The sequence below is a fragment of the Ceratotherium simum genome, chromosome 7 (genome assembly GCF_057802395.1).
Source record: "Ceratotherium simum simum isolate JZ-2026a chromosome 7, ASM5780239v1, whole genome shotgun sequence".
Classification (NCBI taxonomy): Eukaryota; Metazoa; Chordata; class Mammalia; order Perissodactyla; family Rhinocerotidae; genus Ceratotherium; species Ceratotherium simum.
In genome coordinates, this window is record NC_141906.1 from 69,032,553 (window position 1) to 69,054,980 (window position 22,428).

Consider the following 22,428-nt stretch of genomic DNA (forward strand, 5'->3'; position numbering starts at 1 on the left):
CTATGACATACAACTATCCACTGGGGCTTTGGGGGAAAAAAATAAATAAATAAATAAATAAATAAATAAAGAAAATTATTTGTCATTTCAATATGAAATTGAAAAACCACATCAACCATCTGTACTCAATGAGGGACAATAGCATGTGCCTTTATAATGGCAGGGGACAAACATAAATAAAGCTTTAAATTGGTGTATTTTGCATTAATACCATTCCTCAAGGACTTGAGAATGTAGAAAAGAATTCGACCAAGATCACTGTGTCATCTTTGGATACTTCTTTATTAGAAAAGAAATTAACATTCACACTAGAGACGGCAGAAGGAAATTAATCTTGCAATGCTAACACAGACTTCACAGTAAGGGATTTTTAAGTTTTCAGAGAGTAGCGGAAAAAATGAGAAAGAAAATCATTTAGGACAGTGTTTCTCAAATTTTGCTACTTTCACAGACATTCATGGGGGAGGGAGTTGCAAGTTTTCTATGATAATGTTTTAAATTTTATGTTTTAGTAAGTCTCCTTATTTCATGGATATGGAATTTTCTCATCTCTCTGTGAAAGTTGTTCTCAAACTTATCTGCATATTGAAATAATCTGAGGAGCTTAAAAAAATATGGGTCCTGTATGCTACCTCCAGAGGTTGTGATTTAACTAGTCTGGTGTATTGTCTGGGAGAGGAAACTTTTCTTTACAAGATCTCCAGTTGATTCTAATGTGCAACCAAGTTTGAGAACTACTGCTTTATGAATATTATAGTTAAAAATTTTTTTTCTTATCTTGTCTACTTTGTTTCTCTGATTTCCTTTGTTCTGTCAGTTTTAGTCTCTATTTTTCTGGCTTTCTTCAAATGTCCAGTGGTCTCTGACTATACATTCATAAGAATGAAAGCTGTAAACATGCCTGCGCGCGCACACACACACACACACACACACACACACGAATGACACCAGAAAGCTGACTGGAAGTAGGTGGGCAGGTAGGGACCTGTACATTTGCTTCAAGCCCCCCTGTCAGTATCTGTAGGGCTTTTCTCTTTGGCTGATCAGTTTCCCGAGAGAGGACTCTTCCAAAATTCTGCTCTGAAGATATAAGCCTGGAAGAGGGCTGAAGGTCTCATTGCTCATTCCTCTATTTCATCCTCTTATTTTAAGTATGGCCCCTTTTCCATGTTCTCATAATTGCTCAGTTCTCACGTCCAGAGCCTCCTTGGCTCAGCAGGTAAGGAGGTGGGCAGCACAGATGGGGAAGGTTGTGAGGATCTCATCCTTCTACAAACCTTTAACCAACCCTCCTGTTTTCAGCACCACCCTGCACACATGCCATCAGAAATATCTGACACTCTCAATTCCTGATCTTTTCCAGGGTTCTGCAGTGTCAAATAGCTTACTTTGTGTTGGTTTCTCTGTCCCTCTCCTCCATAGGCAGTCAAATTTCAGGTCTTCTTCCCCCTCCCCGACTAATCAGTTACTCGTCCATCTTCCAAAATTGTGTTGCTATCTAGTCTACCATCATTTTCTTTCCTATTATCTGTACTTGCTGATTTATATCTTTTTATTCCTGTCCAGTCATTTTAGTAAGGTTAAAGGAGGGAATGAAGATATAAATACTTGTATTTAATTTTTTTCTACTTAGAAGTGCTGAGAGCCTAGGATCAGCAAAGGTGAGGGACACTTCAAGCCAAGAAAAACCTTCATAAAGGTTTAGTTAGAAGAGGGAACTCAGGAGTCCCACGTAGAGCATGGCAAGCAGATTGGTTTTGCAGTTCACATTGGGGAATTATGGAAAATGAGGATCTCAGGGTTGGGAGAGAGTTGCCAAATGGAAAGTCTAAAAGGTCAAGTTGAAAATTTATACTTAGTAAGATAATTATTATATCTCACATTTTGTGGCACTTAATCTTTTCACATATTTTTACCCACAGGACAAGACTAAGAGTTAAGTTAGTGTTTATTATAACTGTTTCATCTATGCCTAGATTAACTGAGGCATAGAAGTTAACTGCTTTTTCCCAGGGCCACAGAGCAAGTAGCCAAAAGGGAGTAACTACAGATTGTTGAAGAGGAGAGGAGCCCGTGATGAAAAGTGTCTGAAGATGATCACAGGAGAGCAATGGTGGATATGCTGGAGTAGGGAGATAAACGAAAAGGCCCATGCATGAACCAGTAACTTAGTCAGGAAGTACAGTTGATCCTCATTATTTGGCAATCCGCTTTTGTGAATTCATGTACCTGCTATAATTTATTTGTAATCCCCAAATCAATATTTGCAGTGTTTTCATGATCATTTGCAGACATGCTCAAAACAGTGAAAACCTTGAGTTGCCCAATGCCTATCTTCCCAGCTGAGGCTGAATAAGGCTTCATTCTGCCTTCTGGTTTCAGCTTTCGTGCTGTAAACAAGTGCCCTTTTCATGGTCTACTTAGTGCCACATCCTTTGCTTGCTGGTGGTGATTCTGCTGTTTAAAATGGCCCCTAATCATAGTGCTGAAGTGCCATCAAGTGTTCCTAAGTGTAATTAGCCTGTGATGTGCCCTATGGAGAGAGTGTGTAGACAAGCTTCCTTATGGCATGATTTATAGTGCTGGTGGCTATGAGTTCAATGAATCAATGGTTGTTTGACAAAAATATTATGACCAGGGCACACAGGAACCTAACCTTGTATTTCCTCTAGGAGCAATGGTTCAGTATTTGCTAACTCAGTGTTTGTGGTGACATGATAGGACATAACTACCATGAGGAACAAGAATCAACTGTATTTATTAGTGTTGAGTCTCAGCTCTAGCCAAAGAAGGCAATCCAATTGTTCCCTGAAAATCTAACGGAGAATTTGAGTTCCTATCACATTTTGCCTCTCTTTTTCCCGAGTTAAATGTGAGCATTGATGGTATCCATTTGAGAGCAGAGCACCTGGTCCCAATATGGTGTCAAAGCGAGGCCAGAGCTCAAATGTTCCTGCTCCTAAAATTCAAGCATGTTGTGAACATCATAGTTGGGTTGAGTCTGTAAGAAACAATTCCCCTCCTGTCTATGTGATCATTGTGTATATATTGGGCTGATAGTGTAGCATTTTAATGTAATCTCCCCCTCCAATCAATTATTGCCCCATTTTCCCCCCATATCAGTACTTGGCTCCATTATCCATTCAGTTGCTCAAGCCAAAAGACCTGGGCATCATCCTTGATTTCTTTCCTTCCACCCCCAACATCCAATTGATCACCAAGATCTGTTGGTTCTATTTCTACTGGTTATTTATCTGTTGTCTCTCAGCCCCACACCCTCCCTTCTATACTTTCCTTTAAACTGCTGGATTTTCCAGATTCCCTTACTAGCTGTTCATTTCTGCCAGTGGGAGGCACGGGCAGGATCTGAGAAGGTGGGAGACAGGAAGCGGCAGGCATTGCTTGCAGTTGCTGTAGCAGTGAGGGTGAGGGTCTGCGGATTTCAGCAGTGCCTCAGTGTGGCACCTCCTCAGCCATTCAAGACCACAGTAGCCTCTTCTGCTTCCAGCATCCGCAGTGGATACCACCCCTTTAACCTTCATTCTTTCACACCCTCCATTCTCCCCTTTGTTCCTTCAGCCCTTCCAACATGTTTGTAACCAATTTCCCATATTTAACACCCTGTGTTAGAAATAACTAGCATGGTTTCTGACTTCCTGACTGGAGCTTGGCTGATAAAACCTCCAAAATATTTCCTGAATCTGTCCATCTCTACTACTACCACCACTACCACCCTAATCCAAGGCACATTCATCTCTCACCTGGATTACTGCCATAGCTAGGCTCCCCGAGACCACAACCAGACAGGTCTGGGGCTAGACAGGCAGGGATCCTGAAAGGCAGGCAGCATTAACTGGGCAGAGACCCCTAGAGAAATGAAGTTCCAGGAGAAAAATGATTCCCCTCTACTGCCAGCCTTGGAGGACTGGGGTTTGATTTTATTTCACAAAGTTGGTTTGCTTAAAATGCTACTCACTTAATGCCTATTACTAGGCCAAGTTCCTGGTCTCTGCCTTATGCTCAGTCTGCCTTTTCTCTTTCATATTATAGAACAGCAGGATAACCTAAAAGAGCATTTTATTTGTAAAATCTTTGCCAACTAACTTTAAGAGTGAAAGAAAATAATTTCATCGCTATCTCAAAAAGAACATCTTTTAAGCTTTCCTCTCCACTGGAGCATCCTGGGATCCCAGATTCCAATTCTTCTAACTCAAATTTCCACCGTGGTGGAGATGCATAATTCTCATGGGAAGGAAACCTGAGACAGGCAGAAGCCACTTAAGGAACCCGTGCAGTGCTTCCTGGCAGAGAGGGGAGTGGGACTGTCCGAGTCAAGCTGTGATGCAGGCAAGGATGCAGGGGGCTGATAACACTCTCTCCTTCTCAGCTAGGGTAGAGGAGCCAGCTCATCCTTGAAACAGTGACCTGGGAGGTGTCTCAGCTGAAGGCTAATGTCTCTGCATCTCCAGCTTGGGAGGTGGCGTTGGAGGGAGGGGTGAATGCTTTCTTGCCTTCAGCTAGAGCTTTAAAATGCTGTGAAGAAAGAGGAGAGGAAACATAGGATATTTGGGATATGCTAGTGGCTACATTTGAGCAAGAATTAACCTCTTTAAGCTCCGATTTTCTCCCAATACTACTTCCAAAATAATTCCTTGGTGTTGTCTTTGAAACACAGCTAGAAATTTGTCCCACCTCCTTCAATAATGAACCCTTTTCCTTCTTGCCTGCCTCCATTCATTAGGCCACTTGGTTCTCCTGTAAGAAGGAGTGTCCTCTGTAGACCTTACCTAGCCTCATCTAAGTCCCACAGCTCTTCTACTTCTCCCTCCTTTAAAAGCCCCACTCCTGCCTGCCTTGCTGCTCTCTTAATTACGGGGAAGGTAATGGTAACTCCGGGCAGAGACATCCTCCACTGTCACAGGACACAATCACAGCAGACTCAGGATGGCAGAGACTCAGGGATGCTCACTTAAGTCAGGATCTAATGCTGGTCTTACCTGTGAGTTCTTGAATTCTGAGTAGAGGGAAAAGAGCAGGTGGAGGGACTGAATCCGACTCTTGTAGACAGGGATGTCTAGGATGGCTGAAATCAAGAACTCCCATGAGCAGAACCAAACAGAAATCTGGGAATTATGGGGAATCTCTGCTTAGGAGAGCCAATCCCCTCCCAGATGGGATGTGTTACTATGACTTTGGGGGTTAAATACCCAGCAGGTAGTCACATAAGCCCAAATACCATCCCTGAGTGCTGCCAAATAGCACTACAGGCTTAAAGTGAAGGCTGTAACTCAAGATGCTATCTTCCCAGAGTAAATGAGCCTTTTAAAAAGACCACAATGTGTTTATCCAGAGATGGCAACACGGAAGGGATGGGAGAGCTTACCACAGATCATGTCAATGTACTCTGCCAGGCTGCAATCAACCTCTGCCGTGGGCAGGCTCACCTAGGAGGAGCACAGGATGGACCAAAGTCAAAAGGCTGAAGTTTCAGTGTCCCAGCACCACTTTCTCTCTCTCTGAAGGAAAAGAGCTCCTAGCTTAAGGTGTATTATGGGCTGAATTGTGTTCCCCCAAAATTCATATGTTGAAGTCCTAACCCCTAGTACCTCAGAAAATGACTGTATTTGGAGATAACGGTCTTAAAAAAGATAATTAAGTTAAAATGAGGTCATTAGGGTGAACCCTAATTCAGTATGACTAGTGTCCTTATAAGAAGAGGAAATTAGGACACAGACACATACAGAGGGAAGACCATGTGAATATATAGGGAGAAAATGGCCAAGGAGAAAGGCCTCGGAAAAAATCAACTCTGCCAATACCTTGATCTCAGACTTCCAGCCTCTACAACTGTGAGAAAATTTCTGTTATTTAAGCCACCCTGTCTGTGGCACTTTGTTTTGGAACCCATACCAAACAATACAACATGCTTATTTTTTTCTCTGATCAGTAAAATGGAGTTTGTCATACTCATTAATCACCAAAGTAGCAGATGATCTAACAGGACCAAAAGCTTTTATAAGTGAAATATACTGCCATGCTGTCTTACTGCGTATTTCTGTGAAGAAGAAACTGGCCCCAAGTTACGGCCAAGTATTTACAGTTACTTGGTGTTATAATGCCTAATGGTCCTAGGACACCACAGGTACAGAAAAAATGGACATAACATCTCAGGCGACAGGCTCTGGATCTAAACAAGTCATATTTAAGTTTAAAAACCATTGGGTTCTTAAAAAATTTTTGTTTTCTTTTTACAAAAATTAGAAGGTATATAGTTCTGCAATTTCCTTTTTTTTCACTTAAGAACATGTCATTGCTATTTCTCTGTATCAGAGCAAAATAAGGCCAAATAATATTCCATCGTATAAAGATTTCACTGAATGGATGTACTACAATCTATCTATTCAATTCCCTAACCACACATTTTTCCTCAGCTACCTCAGCTGCCTTGCTTTAAAATGCTGTGAGGGGGGGCCGGCCCGGCCCAGTGGCGCAAGCGGTTAAGTGCGCGCGCTCCGCTGCGGTGGCCCGGGGTTCGCTGGTTCGGATCCCGGGCGCTCACCGACGCACTGCTTAGCAGGCCATGCTGTGGCGGCGTCCCATATAAAGTGGAGAAAGATGGGCACAGATGTTAGCCCAGGGCCGTCTTCCTCAACAAAAAAAGAGGAGGATTGGCGGATGTTAGCACAGGGCTGATCTCCTCACAAAAAAAAAATAAATAAATAAAATGCTGTGAGGAAAGATTGTTTTCAAATTCTTTGCTTTTACAACAATTCCTCAATAAACGTACAAAAACCCTCTGTCTTCATGAGGTTTATATTTTAGTAGGGAGAAACAAAAAACAAAATAAGTAAGGTATGCAGTACGTTAGAAAGTAAGATTATGCAGAAAAAGCAGGCAAAGAGGGTAGGGAACATGGGCGGCTGGTGTGGCAATTTTAAACATGACGGCCAGGAAGGACCTGTTAATCATCTTTGCTCAGTTTTCTCTTCTTGATATGTAAGAGCTCTTTGCTTGGGTAGTAATATTGTCATAAATATATATTTAAATAATTTTTCTCAGTCCATCACTCTTTTAACTTTGCTTATGGTAACTATTGGTACTTCAAACTTTTTATTTCTATGACTCTAAACTGTTACATTTTCCCCATTATTACTGTTAAGTTTCTTTTTTTTTTTTAAATAATTTTATTTATTTAATTTTCCCCCCAAAGCCCCAGTAGATAGTTGTACGCCATAGTTGCACATCCTTCTAGTTGTCGTATGTGGGACACGGCCTCAGCATGGCTGCAGAAGCGGTGCGTCGGTGCGCACCCGGGATCTGAACCCGGGCCGCCAGCAGCGGAGCGTGCACTTAACCGCTAAGCCACGGGGCCAGCCCTAAGTTTCTTATTATGCTAAAAAACACCTAACCATCCTAACAGTATTAAATATTTCTCCTACTTTTTAAAAATAGTACTTGTATAGCTTTATTTTTACATTAACTGTTTAATTTATTCGGAATTCATGTATGCACATGGTTGAGATACAGGCCTAATTTAATTTTTTTCAAATGGCTAGTCAATTGTCTCATTTCACAACCCATTCTATCTCCAATCATCTAAAACACTACCTTTCTTTTTTGTTGTTGTTGTTGTTGTTTCTTTTTTGTATCACTACCTTTCTTATACATCAAATTCCCACATATTCATGGGTTTGTTTCTGGATTATTATGTGCTGCTGATCTATTTCTATTCCTATGCCAGTACATTATTGTTTTATTTACTATAGCTTTATAATGTGTTTCTAATGTCTGATAGGGCAAATCCTCCGTTATTTTTTCCCTAAAATTTTCATGATTAGTCTTAAAAATTGATTCTCTCAGATAAACTTCATTACGAAATTTTTAATTTCTAAAAAATGCAGTTAAAATCCTAATCAAAACAGCCTTACACTTACATAGTAAACAACTGGAGAGGACTGACAGTGCTACAAGGTTGAATCGTCCCCTCTAGGAACATGGCTTGACTCCTCATTCATTCAAATCATGTGTCATGCCCTTCATTAAAGTTTTTTTTTTTTTTTTTAACAATTTAGTCACTACTGACCTTAAATAGTTTTTTGTTTTTTTTTTCCTGAGGAAGATTGGCCCTGAGCTAACATCTGTTGCCAATCTTCCTCCTTTTTTTTTCCTTTTTTCTCCCCAAAGCCCCAGTAGATAGTTGTATGTCATAATCGTACATCCTTCTACTTGCTCTATATGGGACGCCACCATAGCATGGCTTGATGAACGGTGAGTAGGTCCCTGCCCAGGATCCAAACTGGTGAACCCCTGGCCGCCGAAGTGGAGCGTGCAAACTTAACCGCTACGCCACTGGGCCGGCCTCTGAAGTTGCATAATTTGTTTTAAAAAATGTCTTACCAATTTCTTATTCAATTTATCCCTGAGCATTTTTTTAAATTTGGGGTAACTATGAATGGAACATTAGCTTCTTAGAAGAGCATAAATACCTCTGTGCAGAAGGTGCAGTCTAAAGCAGTAATACAGATGGTACATATGTTCAGCAAAAGGTATGTGTTAGAATGTTCATAGTAATATTACATAGTAATTTCTAATTACTCCAAACTGGAAACTACCCAAATGGCTATCATAGAATGGATAAACTGTCATATATTCAAACAATGGAATACTACACAGTAATGAGAACAAATGTACAACCACAATGTATGAAAAAATATGGATGAATCTCCATATGGATGAACAATATAGATGAGCAAAAGAAATAAGATACAAAAGAGTATGATTAGATTTAGATAAATTACAAAATAGGCAAACCTAATCTATGCTGTTAGAAATCAGGATAGTGGTTATATTGGGAGGTGGGAGTATGAGGGGGCTTCCAGGATGCTAGCAATGTTCTGTTTTTTGATCTGAGGTGCTGGTTATACAAACATGTTCAGTTGGTGAAAATTAATTGACACTTATGTGTACGTTTCTGATTGTGTATTATACTTCAATTAAAAAGTTAATGAGGGGCCGGCCCTGTGGCTTGGTGGTTAAGTGCGCGCGCTGCAATGCTGGTGGCCCGGGTTCGGATCCCGGGTGTGCATCGAGGCACCACTTCTCCGTCCATCCTGAGGCCGAGTCCCACATACAGCAACTAGAAGGATGTGCAGCTATGACATACAACTATCTACTGGGGCTTTGGGGGGAAAAAATAAAATAAATAAAATCTTTAAAAAAAAAAAAAAAAAAAAAAAAAAGTTAATGAGGGCCGGCCCTGTGGCTTGGTGGTTAAGTGCGCGCGCTGCAATGCTGGTGGCCCGGGTTCGGATCCCGGGTGCGCATCGAGGCACCACTTCTCCGTCCATCCTGAGGCCGAGTCCCACATACAGCAACTAGAAGGATGTGCAGCTATGACATACAACTATCTACTGGGGCTTTGGGGGGAAAAAATTAAATAAATAAAATCTTAAAAAAAAAGTTAATGATAGGCGCCGGCCCGGTGGCGCAAGCGGTTAAGTGCGCACACTCTGCTGCAACAGCGCGGGGTTCGCCGGTTCAGATCCCGGGCGTGCACCGACGCCCTGTTTGGCAGGCCATGCTGTGCCAGGGTCCCATATAAAGTGGAGGAAGATGGGCACGGATGTTAGCCCAGGGCCAGTCTTCCTCAGCAAAAAAAAACAGAGGAAGATTGGCAGATGTTAGCACAGGGCTGATCTCCTCGCAAAAAAAAAAAAAAAAGTTAATGATAATAATAATACAGGAAGAGAGAAAAGCCTGGGCCCTAGAGTGAATGCCACATTTTCTTAGCTCCTACTACCTTCCACTCACCTTGCCCAAAAGCTCTTCAAACTCTGGGGACCATTCCTGCATCAGCGTGTCAATATCGGGCATGGGCCTAAAAGTATAGAGGTGCATATGAAAAAGAAACATGGACTGATGATATCAGCAACTTCCGGAACAGAATATTCTAAGATGAAGGGAGGTTTTCAACCTGGCACATTAGGATTTCAGGAGAACACAGACTGGGCAGACCAAACTTACCCAGAGCCTGAGGTTGGGAGGAGCTGGCTAAGTAATAATACCAGACAAACTACAATCTTTAGGTCTGCAATCTCAGCCAGTTGCTGCCAGGATCCGCAGGACCTCAGGTTGATCAAACGTGTCCCCTGCTTTCGGGCCCTCTTCTCAGAAGCAATGGGCTCACAGGTGGTGAAGGTTACCATGGGTTACTGTGGTGAAGAATGTGGTATTTCATACCTGGTATAGTGCACAGTCGCAGGGGGCTTAGAACGATGTAACTCAGAGATGCTCTCAATCCATGTGTCAATGGCTTTGGGATTCTTTTCTGCATCTTCCAGGCTCTTTACTTTCATATGTTGCTAGAAAAATAAGGGGAAAGCCTGGCTGATAGCAGTGAAGTAGCTCTCTCATTTTTACAGAGTGGCTCATCACATGCTGCTATGTCATACACAAGGCAGGTGATGAAAAGGGAAGCCTGACAGCAGCCAAAGGAAGATTATAGAAAACCCTGATAAAATTCTCTGGAGCCATGGGAAAGCAGCATATCAATAGGATAGGACTGACCACAATTTCACACCTACTGGAACGGCTAGAATAAAAAAGACAGACAATAACAAGTGTTGGTGAGGATGTGGAGAAATTGGAACTCTTATTCATTGCTGGTGGGATTATAAATGGTTCAGGCACTTTGGAAAACAGTTTGGCAGTTCCTCAAAATGTTAAACACTTACCATATGCCCAACAATACCACTCCTACATATATGTCCATGAGAAATAACAATATATGTCCATGTAAAAACTTGTACATGTTCATAGCAGTATAAGTAATAAAAGTGGAAACAACTAGTGAATGGCCAAACAAAATGTGGTATGTCCATAAAATGGAATATTATTCAGCCATAAAAAAGGAATGAAGTAGGTACCAGGGGATAGGAGCAGGGGGGGATGAGGAGTCACTACTAATGGGTACAGGGTTTCTTTTGGAAAGAAAATGTTCTTAAATTAGATAGTGGTGATGGTTCTACAACTCTGTGAATACACTAAAAATCACTGAACTGTACAATTTAAAAGGGCGAATTTTATGGTAGGTAAATTATACCTCAATAAAACTGTTATTTAAAAAATAAGGCTGGGGGCCGGCCCAGTGGCGCAAGTGGTTAAGTGCGCGTGCTCCGCTGCAGCAGCCCAGGGTTCACCGGTTCGGATCCCAGGCGCGCAGTGACACGCTGCTTGGCAAGCCATGCTGTGGCAGTGTCCTATATAAAGTGGAGGAAGATGGCACGGATGTTAGCCCAGGGCCAGTCTTCCTCGGCAAAAAAAGAGGAGGAGTGGCAGATGTTAGCACAGGGCTGATCTTCCTCACACACACACACACAAAAAAAATAAGGCTGGCCCAAAACCACAGCCATCCCTTTTGATAGGCAGTAAGTCAACTGTACAAATAACCAACAAGGCCTCCGCTCTCAGCCCTCTCCAGCTGGTGCCTGTTTCAGGCTAGTGACTTACAGTGATGTTGTGCTGTTTAGAATTCTCTGTTAACCAGAGTGAGAGCACTGTAGGGTCCGATTGCTTTGTAGAAGGCTCGTCCAACACCAACAGGCCAAGGTTGTCAGGCTTTCCATCAGGACGTGGGACCTGGTTAGGAGAAAGGTAAGAAAGCAGAGAGAAAAGTGAGAGGGACATAAAAAGGCCACGCTTGTTGCTTCCAATAAACTGAAGAGAAAGAACTCTCTGGTTCATCATTATTACTAGTATTGAAAAGCATGGCTGCATATCATGCTGTACTAAAATACTATCTAGAAAAAAATACATGATCTATAGGGCCTTAAATATAAAGCTAAAGTCATGCATAATTACGAGGCAAATACGTGACAAATTTTTAACATATAATGAGATAATCAAGTATTACCTAATAGCCATGAGTATAATTTGGAGTAGAGAGCAAAGTTAAGAACTCCAATGAAGTGAAGAATATATACCAAGGTAGGCAGTGCTAGTCAAGGGAATTAGCAGAAGTGTTAGAGTAATGGAGGGGTCAGAAGAAACACCTCAGGAGTCATTTTTAGGATGTTCTGACCATACCTTTAAGAATGCATCAATATCCCCAACAGCTGGGATAAAATCAGGAATGAAAGGTTTCAATTTGTGGTCCAGGTCAATCAACTGAGGTGTGTACCTAGGAGATATTGCCAAGGGGAGGTGGAGACAGTCAGAGAAACTTACTTTACTATTCAGGCTAAAAAAATATATGGAGAATGGCCCTGCTTCAGACTAGAGGTAGGAAAGAGCAAGGTAGGGCTGGGGGTTATGGTTGGAGGTCCTAGTACTCACCTACTGATATACTGGAAGAGTTCCTTAATCTCAGCAGAAACTGGCAAATGCTCATAATCTGCAGGATCATAGGCCCTGGGAAAAGGAAAATATGGTTCAAAATGGCCCGTGAAGAGCAGATGTGGCTGATCCCTGGTTCCGCCTGTGTTACTCTGACTACAGGGCACTTGACTCTGAACCTAGTTTCTGCCATGCCCACATCTGCCTTTCCTGGGTGGTTTGCAAGGCAACTCCAAAATTGATTATAATTAGCTCTCAGTTATCTCTGACAATGAAGAAGAACAGAGCTGCAGAAAATGCAAAACATAATTTTTTAAAATTTTAGAATGTAGCAATCATTTTTCCTTTTTTGAATGAAAGGGATGAAGAGAAAAGATGGAATGAGATTTTAATTTCTGACATGAAAATAGTTTGCCCCAAGAAAAAAAGGAATTTTATAAAGATGGTTTTCATAGTGTTGTTTATAAAAGTAAAAAATTAGAAACAAATAAAATATCCAACAATTGAGGGATGGTAGGTATGTCAAATTGAATATTGCATAGTTATTTTAAAATACTTGTATTGATACATGAAATATATACAGTAAAAAAAATTAGTAGAACACATATTAATTATATTTAAGTAAAATGTAATGAACATTGGCAAAGTATATGAGATTGGAAAATTATTAATAAGGTTCTTGTGGGAAGAGTTGCTTAACAAAAAAGTTATATAGATTAATGACTTAAAGTTTACATTTCCCCAGATTATAACTTATAGAAGCAGGATATGACCATGAAGGAAGTCGGGAAGCATGAAAGTTAGTCTGGGATTAAACATTTGCCTGATTTACTTAGTGTCTACCTGGAGGTGGATAATCCAAAGGTAGCTATTTTTATTTTTATTAAACTACTTTATTTAATAAATGATGCATGCACATGATACAAAATAACAGGAACAAAATGTATACAGTGAAAAGTTATGTCTCCCTTCCACTCCTGTCCCCTTGCCACCAAGTTCCCCTCCCAAAAGGAATCACTATTATTAGTTTCTAGTGTATCCTAGAGTCTATGTAATATTTGTTTTATACACGTGGTAGCACAGCATAAACACTTCTATACATTTTTAAAATTTAACAATATCTCTTGAGATTGTTCTTTATCAGTGCATAGAGTTGCTGCCTCATACTTTTTAATGGTAAGACAGAATTCTACTGATTGGCCACATCATAATTTATTTAACCAGTAATTGTATTTTAAATGGATGGGCCTTTGAATCCACTTTGATTAAAACCTATAGCACGGGTCATGACTAATCTAGCACCAGGGCTGGAACAAGGTGAGAAGCTTTTCAATAAAGCATCATCCATGGTCCGGCCCTGTGGCTTGGTGGTTAAGTGCGCGCGCTGCGATGCTGGTGGCCCGGGTTTGGATCCCGGGTGCGCATCGAGGCACCGCTTCTCCGTTCATCCTGGGGCCGAGTCCCACATACAGCAACTAGAAGGATGTGCAGCTACGACATACAACTATCCACTGGGGCTTTGGGGGGAAAAAATAAAATAAATAAAATCTTTAAAAAAAAAAAAAAAAGCATCATCCAGGAACATTTTGCCTAAACATGGGGCTCCTGAACCACCTATTCTCTACCTGTCCAAAAAAAGGTCTGGGCCTGAAACAGAAATGCTCCTGTGGATGAATGTTTTTCTTGCTAAACAGAAATGCTTTGTTATGTATAGAAATTTATTTTTCTCTTTTCCAGAATGTGAACTCCTTAAAGTCAGGGACCATCTTTCAGATTTACTCAGCAAATTCTACTGAAATCTCTGAGCCCACTAATGTTTCAGATAGTGCAAGTGACATCACAGGACTCAGTGAGGCTGTGGAGCCAGAAAAGAATGAAAACTCATCATTTTGGCCTTCTGAGACATCTGAAAATGCTAAATAGAGGAGACCAAAAGAGATGCTGGAATTTCAGTTCTAACTGATGTCCTCCGGTCTAGTATTTTGAAGGAGGTGTTTTCCTCCTTGCCTTGGGTGTCCTAGGCTAGGGGGCTTTCCTCACCCTTCCAGAGGGGCCCCATGCTCTTCATCATCATCGTCTTCATCAGAATCAGTTTCAGATGAGTCATCATCATCGTCATCGTCGTCGTCGTTTTCACTAAAGCCCCGCTGAGGTGTCAGCTTCGAGGTCGTCTTCTTCTCCTGAGATAGGGCAGGGTAGGCATAGAGAGGTCCACATAAAGAGAAATTTAGTGTACCTATGCCCAGTTCTCTCCCAGTGCTCTAACCAATACCCTCCCACCTGGCACCAAACCATCAGAAAAAGAAGGTAGCACTCCCTAGAAGAGCCTGAGAACCTTCTTCTGCTCCTGCTTGGCTGCAAACTAGATCCCCACTTTCCATAACCATATTCTATTTCTCTACTTGAGGCTTGGGGATAAATTTTATCCAATATATATCTATTTTACCTATTACTCAGGAGATCCCGAGAACTCTGCATAAACTTTATCCAGTCAACTTCAACTCTAAAACTTATGAACTTTTGAAGAGGAAGGCAACTCTAAATAGTTATTTTGGGAGGAAATGGGGGAAGATGAAGTGGGGAAGACAAACTTTAGGGGATCTTAATACTCACAAAGATCACAGGGAGGAAATCTAGATTTAATTTGCAAGACTTCCCAGAGTAAACTGCTTGTAACTATCAACAGAAGAAATGTCATAGTCAACCGTGTGCCTGAATTCCGACCAGCAGTTCCAGAGACTGTGGGTTTTCTATTTCCATTCAGTGATACTTCTCTTCAGTGGGTATCTGACTATCCATACTTCCCTTCCCTTCCCCCTTAAGTTAAATGCAATGAGTACACATTATATGTCAAGATAACAGACTCTTCTGTCTTGGCATTATAACCTACCTTTCTGAGCTTCTGGTTCGCTAGGTACCATCCCACCCTCTCAAGTCCATGAGAAGGGGTCTGGTGACGCTTGGGGTTTGCAGGGGCAGTTGGGACGGGATCCATGTCTTTGCCTCTGTGGCCTGGAGCCTGTGGCATGCCCTCACTTAGGACCTGAAGGATGACCAATTGGCCCCCTTTAAAAGTAGGTTGTGAAAGCTTGGTTTCCATATGCCATATGGCTTATACTGACGTTAATAGATTTCTGGTTCTAGTTTTAAAAATCATTTAACATTTCTTTTACAGTAAAGCAGCTATTGGCACATAAAATTGTCATACAGTACAGGACATCAAAATCTGTTTTTGGTCACATTTTCCTCTAAGCACAACACAGATGTATTATACATAGATAAAAATATATTTTAACTAATCTGTAATAGGTGTGACACATGACACACAGTTGCAAAATTTATTCTGTGACTATGCCTTATTGGTATACAACTGATAAGAATCTCCTATAGTGTTCTTTCTTAATTCAAAGTCTGCCAAAATTATCTTTGGTCACATGGGAAGCAGTTTGGCAAAGGGAGCTCTTTAAGAATATTGACTGTCAATTTAAAGACTACTCAAAAATGGACCCTTTATGCTGATTCTGGGTACACACTAAATTGGAAAGATAAATGAGCCTTGAATATTGACCAAATCATGATGAAGACTAGAAAAATTTAGGGTGAATATACAAAATTAGGGGGTCACTTTAGGAAAATTGTACACTTTTCTTTTGTCTGCTTCTACAAAGTTGTGCTTTGCAAAATTCCTGATCTAAAGGCAGAAGACTTTATATACGACAGACAAATGCCTAAAAAATTACTCTGGGTAAAATGTTAAAGCAGCATACTAGTCACAAAGTGGGGCTACCTTAACATGTTACCTTTTAGGCTTTTTATGATATCAATCTATATCACTACAGCTTTCTGCATTATTTCAAAAATTCTTCTTCACCTGAGCTTTCAAAGTGCCTATTCTTGAAGGACAATTACAGTGTAACCATTGGACCATGTGCTAAGGCTGAACACAACAGTTATTAAGCAGAGAATATGTGCTACTTGAAGGTCTATCTGGCTAGAGCTGTAGACATCTTTCCATCTTTCTTTCAGAAACAGGGGTGATTCTCTAGGTTCACAGAATAACAACAAGTGACATCTGGGTCTTAAGACTTCAAAATTAAAGTCTCTTTTACAAAATATTGGCAGTATCACAAGTGTTGATAATGAACAAATGCCTAGACCAATAATTCCAAACTTGCTTTATCATAAAAATTACTTGGAGTGCTTGCCAAAAATATAAATTCCCAGGCTTTTACCTTCAAGATTCTAATTCAGTAGTTCTGGGTGGGGACTGGGAATCTGTATTTTTAAAAATAAGTTCCCCACTTGATTCTTATGATCAGTGAAATTTGTGAAACGCTGGCCTACATTATATGAAATTCCTCACCAAAAAGTCAGCTGTATTGGTAGGCTTTATTCCCGAGGGAGAGTTCACATCTTAAGGCTCTTTGCTCTTGATTTTCCTCCATGAGCTCAAAGGTACCCAGCCACCGGAGGTGAGCATTCAAGAAATGTTTACTACTGAACTAGTCTCATGTCAAACTCACTACTAAAAACTCAAAGCAGAAATTCCCCAAGACGCAGTGGGTTATACTGTACCTTGTTATTTTCCTCTTCATACTCATCACTGCTATCAGCCATAGTCTTGTCAGGAAGATGGGCAGAACGAGGAAGTCCTTAGAAGACAAGTTTCCCCTTTAGGTTATTGTTAAAATGATTTCTAAAGACAAATATTTTTAGTTTATAATATTTTATGCTCTAACCATTTTATAGAACAGGGTTTATAAGAACATCTAGCTAAAGGGCAGGAGACTGAATTCTAGCCATGGCTCTGTCAATTCAATTCAAGAAATAGTTACTAAGCACTACTGTGCTTAAGGCATTGGGTTAGATATTATACTAATCGGTTATCTGCCATTGCATAAATAATATAAGATCTGCCCTTAGTTTACACACTGGTAAAATGAGGTTAGTAATTAGGAAAGTGAAAAGGGTGCTAGATGTATAGTGAGAAGACCGGGTTTGAAGGACAACTCTATCACTTGGACGAAATAACCTCTTTGAGTTTCAGTATTTCCATCTCTAAATAGGGTCACTCAGGACTGTTCTAAGGATCAAATGAAAAAACCTATGTGGAAGGAACTGACCCAGCTCCTGGCAAATAATAGTCACAAATATAAATCTGAATCAGTGTCCATAAGATGAGAGCAATAAAGATATTCTGAACAATTAAAAGTATAACCAGATGTAAGATATTAACTGTCATGGAAACATGTTCAATGATTTCCAAATCAAATAAATGCCAATTAAATACCATTTTTCAGCCTACTAAATTTCCCAAACTGAAAATAAGTTATAATGTCCACAGCTGGCAAGATTACAAACATGTTCAAGTCAAAAACCTGGGTGTCTGGGCCAGCCCCATGGCTTAGCCGTTAAGTGCGCGTGCTCCGCTGCTGGTGGCCCGGGGTTTGGATCCCGGGCGCGCACTGACACACCGCTTCTCCGGCCATGCTGAGGCCACGTCACACATACAGCAACTAGAAGGACGTGCAGCTACGACATACAACTATCTACTGGGGCTTTGGGGGAAAATAAATAAATAAAATTATAAAACAAAAACCTGGGTGTCTGGGTATATTTACATATACCCAAAAAATTGAAAACAGGGACTCAAACAGATACTGTATGAACCTGTACACCAATGGTTGTATGAACCGTACACCAATGTTCATAGCAGCATATTCACAATAACCGGAAGGTGGAAACAACCCAATTGTCCATCAAAAGATGAATAGATAAACAAAACGTGGTTATACATACATGGAATATTATTCAGTCATAAAAAGGAAGGAAATTTGAACACATGCTACAGCAAGGATGAACTTTGAAAACATCATGCTAAGTGAAATAAGCCAGACATGAAAGGACAAATGTATGATTGTATGATTCCACTTATGCAGTACCTAGAATAGGCAAATTCATAGAGACAAAGTACAATAGAGGTTACCAGGGGTTGGGGGAAGAGGAGAATGGAGAGTTATTGTTTAACGGGTATAGTTTCTGTCCAGGATGATGAAAAAGTTCTAGAAACAGTAGAGATAGTTACACAACATTATGAATGTACTTAATGCCATTGAACTGTACACTTCAAAATGGTAAAAGTGGTAAATTTTATGTTAGGTATATTTACCACAATAAACAAACAACCCTAGATGTCATTCTTGATTCCTAACTCAGGAGTCAAATCCAATCCATCAGCAAGTCTTAGTGATTCTACTACAACAGTATATCTTGTATCTGCCTCTTCTGTCTATTCTCAACCTCCTCATCACATCCAAGCCACTATCAGCCACTGCAACAGTCCTTTCAACTGGTTCCTACTTTCACCTTTGCACCTTTCAATCCATTCCACACAAAACAGCACACGACCTCTAACAGCTCTGCTTGCTATGCCTCCTGCCCGGCCACCTGTGATACCACGCCCCCTACCATATACTGGTCTCTTTCAAGTCCTCAAACTAACCCAAGTTCTTTCTGGCCTCAGGGCCTGCTCCCTCTTCCTGGCCTACTTCTCCTCAATGTCTGGATCCTTCACATCTTTCAGGCTCAAATGTCACCACCTTAGGTCTTCCCTGACTACTCTATCAAAAGTAGATCCCACTCCTCACCATTATTCCTCATAACATCAAACTCTGCCTCCATCAATGCACTTACCACATTTGCAGTGATGTTTGTTTACTCATTTGTCATCTATCTCCCATGATTACAAGCATCAGGATGGCAGGGCAGGGTCAATGTCTCTTTTAATATTGTATACCTAGTGCCAAGCATGAGGCTGACACATAGTAGGCATTCAAAAAATGTTTGTTGAATAAATAATGATGTCAAGTCCTTTTAAAATATCCCACTGAGATTTTGATTGGAAGTGCAGGTTAAAGGCAGGTTATTGCAGCATCTTCAAAACTGAGCAAAACAGTTTTGATAAGTTAAAAAAAAAAAAAACCATGAACCCCTGGCAGATTGTGAACAGAGAAAGTAAATGGTGATAGGGTACAGCGGACAGGTTAGAGGAAGATCCTGTATTCTGGATGGCTGTGTTTTCTCCCCTCTTAATTAGTTAGAAAACAGAAACAATGGCAAGTGAAGTAACTTGACTCTGAAAGCCAACATTTGCTATTATAAAATAGGAACTTCTTGAAGACAATCATGAATCCATCCTGCCCTTTGTTCTGAGAACCATTTCTCTTCTTTCCTCTTCATTCATTCCTCTCTTACCTTTGTGTCTTGGGGTTGGAGTATATATACTTGCAACCTCTTCAGAGTCGTTAATCTCTAGACGCTCATCGTATGTCTGGTTTTCAACAATCTTGGTCTAAGCAAAAGGAGACATGATTACATAGCTCATATCACGGGACGTTAAGCACTCTGTGGGGAGTACCGTTCCAAACCAGCATTGGTTCCTCTTCCTTACTCATGACACTAGTTTTACGCGAAACCTTCACCCCCATTCAAACTTTCCTTAAGGCTTCTTCGCCCCAAGTCAAGCAGTTAAGTCATTCTGCTGCAGCTCTTCATTTAGGAACTGCTGGCAGGCTGGCTGAGGAATGAGGGAAACGACAGCCAACTTCTGCAGCAGCTCCTTAAAGCTGTAAGATACACAAGACCCCGCGCAAGGGCAGAACAGGATTCCTCTGTAGATGGCGGCTCTCTTCTCAGGTTCGATCGGTTTTCCCAAGGCTGTTGGGGTTTCTCAGGGGAGGCTGAAGAGGCTCTAGAAAGAGTTCTCTCTGGGGTCACCCCGTGGCGGGGGTCGGGGGTAAGAGAGGGTAAACTCCAGTCTCTCGGTCCCAGCCAATAATCCCCAAAGCATCATCCCCATCTACACTCCCCGTCTTGCAGGTCGGATCCCACTTAAGTTTCTTGGGGAGTAAAGGAAGCAGTACGGTTGGTAGTGGCGTGAAGGAGGGAGAGAAAGAACAGCTGTTGAGATGGAAAGAGGTAGAGAGGGTTGGGGAGAGGGAAGGGGAGTCCTTTAAAATTCCTCTTGGGAGGGAGAAAGGGAATTCTCTTTCTGCTAGGGTGAGTACGAATTACCTGTAGCCCCTCTGAATCCGTCTCCCCTAGATGGAAAGAACCCCAGCCTAAGGCTGGAGTCTCACTCCAATCTCAGGCTAGGCCACTTGAGGGATTCCACTTGAAGCAACCGGCCTGTTGTCAGTCGCTAGGCAGAAAAAAAAAAATTCGCGAGACTTGCTTTCACTCTCGTGAGACCTTCTCCATTCACTTGCGCATTACGTCTCTTCCAGAGAAGGATCCGAGGAGGATCAAGAGGGACTCGGATAAAGCCTCTCTGCGCGATCAAGTCTCCTGTTTGTCTATGGTTTCAATAAATGCGTCTGTGGCGGCATCTAGCGGTCACGGGTGAAAAAAGCGGGCTGAGGAATTTCGGTTCGTATAGTTAGCCCTCCAACCTGGAAATACCGCGTGCATCCCCCCCGCCCCAAGGACCATTGGGCATGCAATTCCTACTAAATCAGTCTCATCAGAATTTAGGCAAAATCTCCAGGGAATACTTTGTACGTCCTTTTATAGCATTTATATTATATTATAGTCCTTTCCCTCCACGATGTCCTGTTGCATGGGACATCCGTTAACAAATCGTTGTTTATCTATCTGAGACTCAAATTTAACCCAGTGTCCTGTATTTTTATTTGCTAAAGAAGACTGAGCTTCCTTAGGGCACGGCCTGGGTCTAAATTTTTAACCTCTTCATAGTGTCAGTGTGTTGCATAAATTGGGCGCTTTAAAAATGCTGGTAAGGGCGGCCAGTGGCTTAGCGGTTAAGTGCGCACACTCTGCTGCTGGCTCCCCGGTTAGGGTCCCAGGCGCGCAAGGACTGACTGCTTCTCTGGCCTTGCTGAGGCCGCGTCCCACATACAGCAACTAGAAGGATGTTCAGCTATGACGTACAACTATCTACTGGGGCTTTAGGGGAAAAAAATAAATAAACAAATAAAATTATTAAAAAAAATGCTGGTTTTAAAAAATGCTCTTGAGTGGATGAATGAAGGAATGAGTGAATGAAGATGTAAGGAACAAATGTCCCAAAACTATAGACACAGTTAATTTTGGGAGTCAGAGAGAGAGAAACAAAGAAAGGAATATTGGAAATTTGACCCTGAAAACCTGTCAGGGGAAAGCGGGAAAGTGGTTTTAAAAAGAAAACGAGAGACCTCTTCTGAGACACTCTGGTTAAAAATGGAACTGCAAAACATTTAAAAATTTTTTTGTCATCTGTTATTGCTAATAATAATGGATATGTATTGTTAGTGCCATGGAATTGATTCAGGCTCCTAGCAACCCTGTGTACAGCAGAGCGGAACTCTGCCATGTCTTTTTGCGCCATCCTCTCACCTTCCAGAGCTATATCAGACAATGCTCAGGGCTGCTATTCATAGGGGGGTGAGTGTGTGTGTGTGTGTGTGTGTGTGTGTGAGGAAGATTAGCCCTTAGCTAACATCTGTTGCCAATCCTCCTATTTTTGCTGAGGAAGATTGGCCCTGGGCTGACATCTGTGCCCATTTTCCTCTACTTTATATGTGGAATGCCTGCCACAGCGTGGCTTAATAAGCGGTGCAGTCTGTGCCGGGGATCCGAACCTGCAAACCCTGGGCCGCCGAAGCAGAGCGCATGAACTTAACGACTATGCCACTGGGCCAGTCGCTATTCATAGGATTTTCATTGCCAATTTTTTCAGAAGTGGGTAGCTAGGTCCTTCTTCTTAGTCTGTCTGTCTGGAAACTCTGCTGAAATCTGTCCACCATGGGTGACCCCACTGGTATTTGAAATACCGGTGGCATAGCTTTCAGCATCACAGCAACATTCAGCCACTATAGTATGACAACAGACAGACAGATGGTGTGGTTCCCAGTCAGGGAACATGGGCTGTGGCAGTGAGAGTGCCAAATCTTAACCACCACACCCTGTAGGAGCACTTAGATTATACAATTTTATTTATTAATATATTGTTTATCTTCACAACCTTATGAGATAGATGTTACTGCCAATTTACAGATTAGGTAACTGAGGCTGAGGAGAGTTAAAGCAACTTGCCTA

The 22,428-nt window shown here is 41.5% G+C and overlaps 1 protein-coding gene across 3 annotated transcripts; it reads right to left on the bottom strand.

Moving 5' to 3' along the window:
- Positions 1-263: 263 nt before the first annotated feature.
- IFT46 (intraflagellar transport 46) lies at positions 264-20,582 on the bottom strand. Of its 3 annotated transcripts, XM_087433792.1 has the most exons (14): positions 20,407-20,582; positions 19,588-19,684; positions 16,909-16,985; positions 15,224-15,376; positions 14,947-15,009; positions 14,374-14,513; positions 12,334-12,408; positions 12,085-12,178; positions 11,509-11,637; positions 10,240-10,361; positions 9,811-9,877; positions 5,384-5,444; positions 4,998-5,083; positions 264-4,533 (listed from the first exon to the last, which is right to left on the bottom strand). In XM_087433792.1, exons 3-14 carry the CDS (start codon positions 16,948-16,950, stop codon positions 4,438-4,440), a joined length of 1,128 nt encoding a protein of 375 aa, XP_087289918.1. In that variant the 5' UTR covers positions 16,951-16,985; positions 19,588-19,684; positions 20,407-20,582; the 3' UTR covers positions 264-4,437. The 3 variants fall into 3 exon arrangements, with proteins under 3 accessions (XP_087289918.1, XP_004427308.1, XP_004427309.1); XM_004427251.3 differs by lacking the exon at positions 14,947-15,009 and having other exon boundaries at positions 20,407-20,580; XM_004427252.3 differs by lacking the exons at positions 14,947-15,009; positions 15,224-15,376 and having other exon boundaries at positions 20,407-20,579.
- Between the last annotated feature and the right edge of the window lie 1,846 nt (positions 20,583-22,428).

Bases quoted from the DNA above. Each gene is read 5' to 3' on its own strand.
- IFT46 (XM_087433792.1), bottom strand. From the start codon at position 16,950: ATGGCTGATAGCAGTGATGAGTATGAAGAGGAAAATAACAAG. The intron at 15,010-15,223 runs GTAGGTTATAAT...TTCTGTTGATAG, and splicing joins CGAACCAGAAGCTCAGAAAG to TTACAAGCAGTTTACTCTGG. The intron at 12,409-14,373 runs GTGAGGAAAGCC...TCCTTTTCCCAG, and splicing joins CATGGGGCCCCTCTGGAAGG to GGCCTATGATCCTGCAGATT.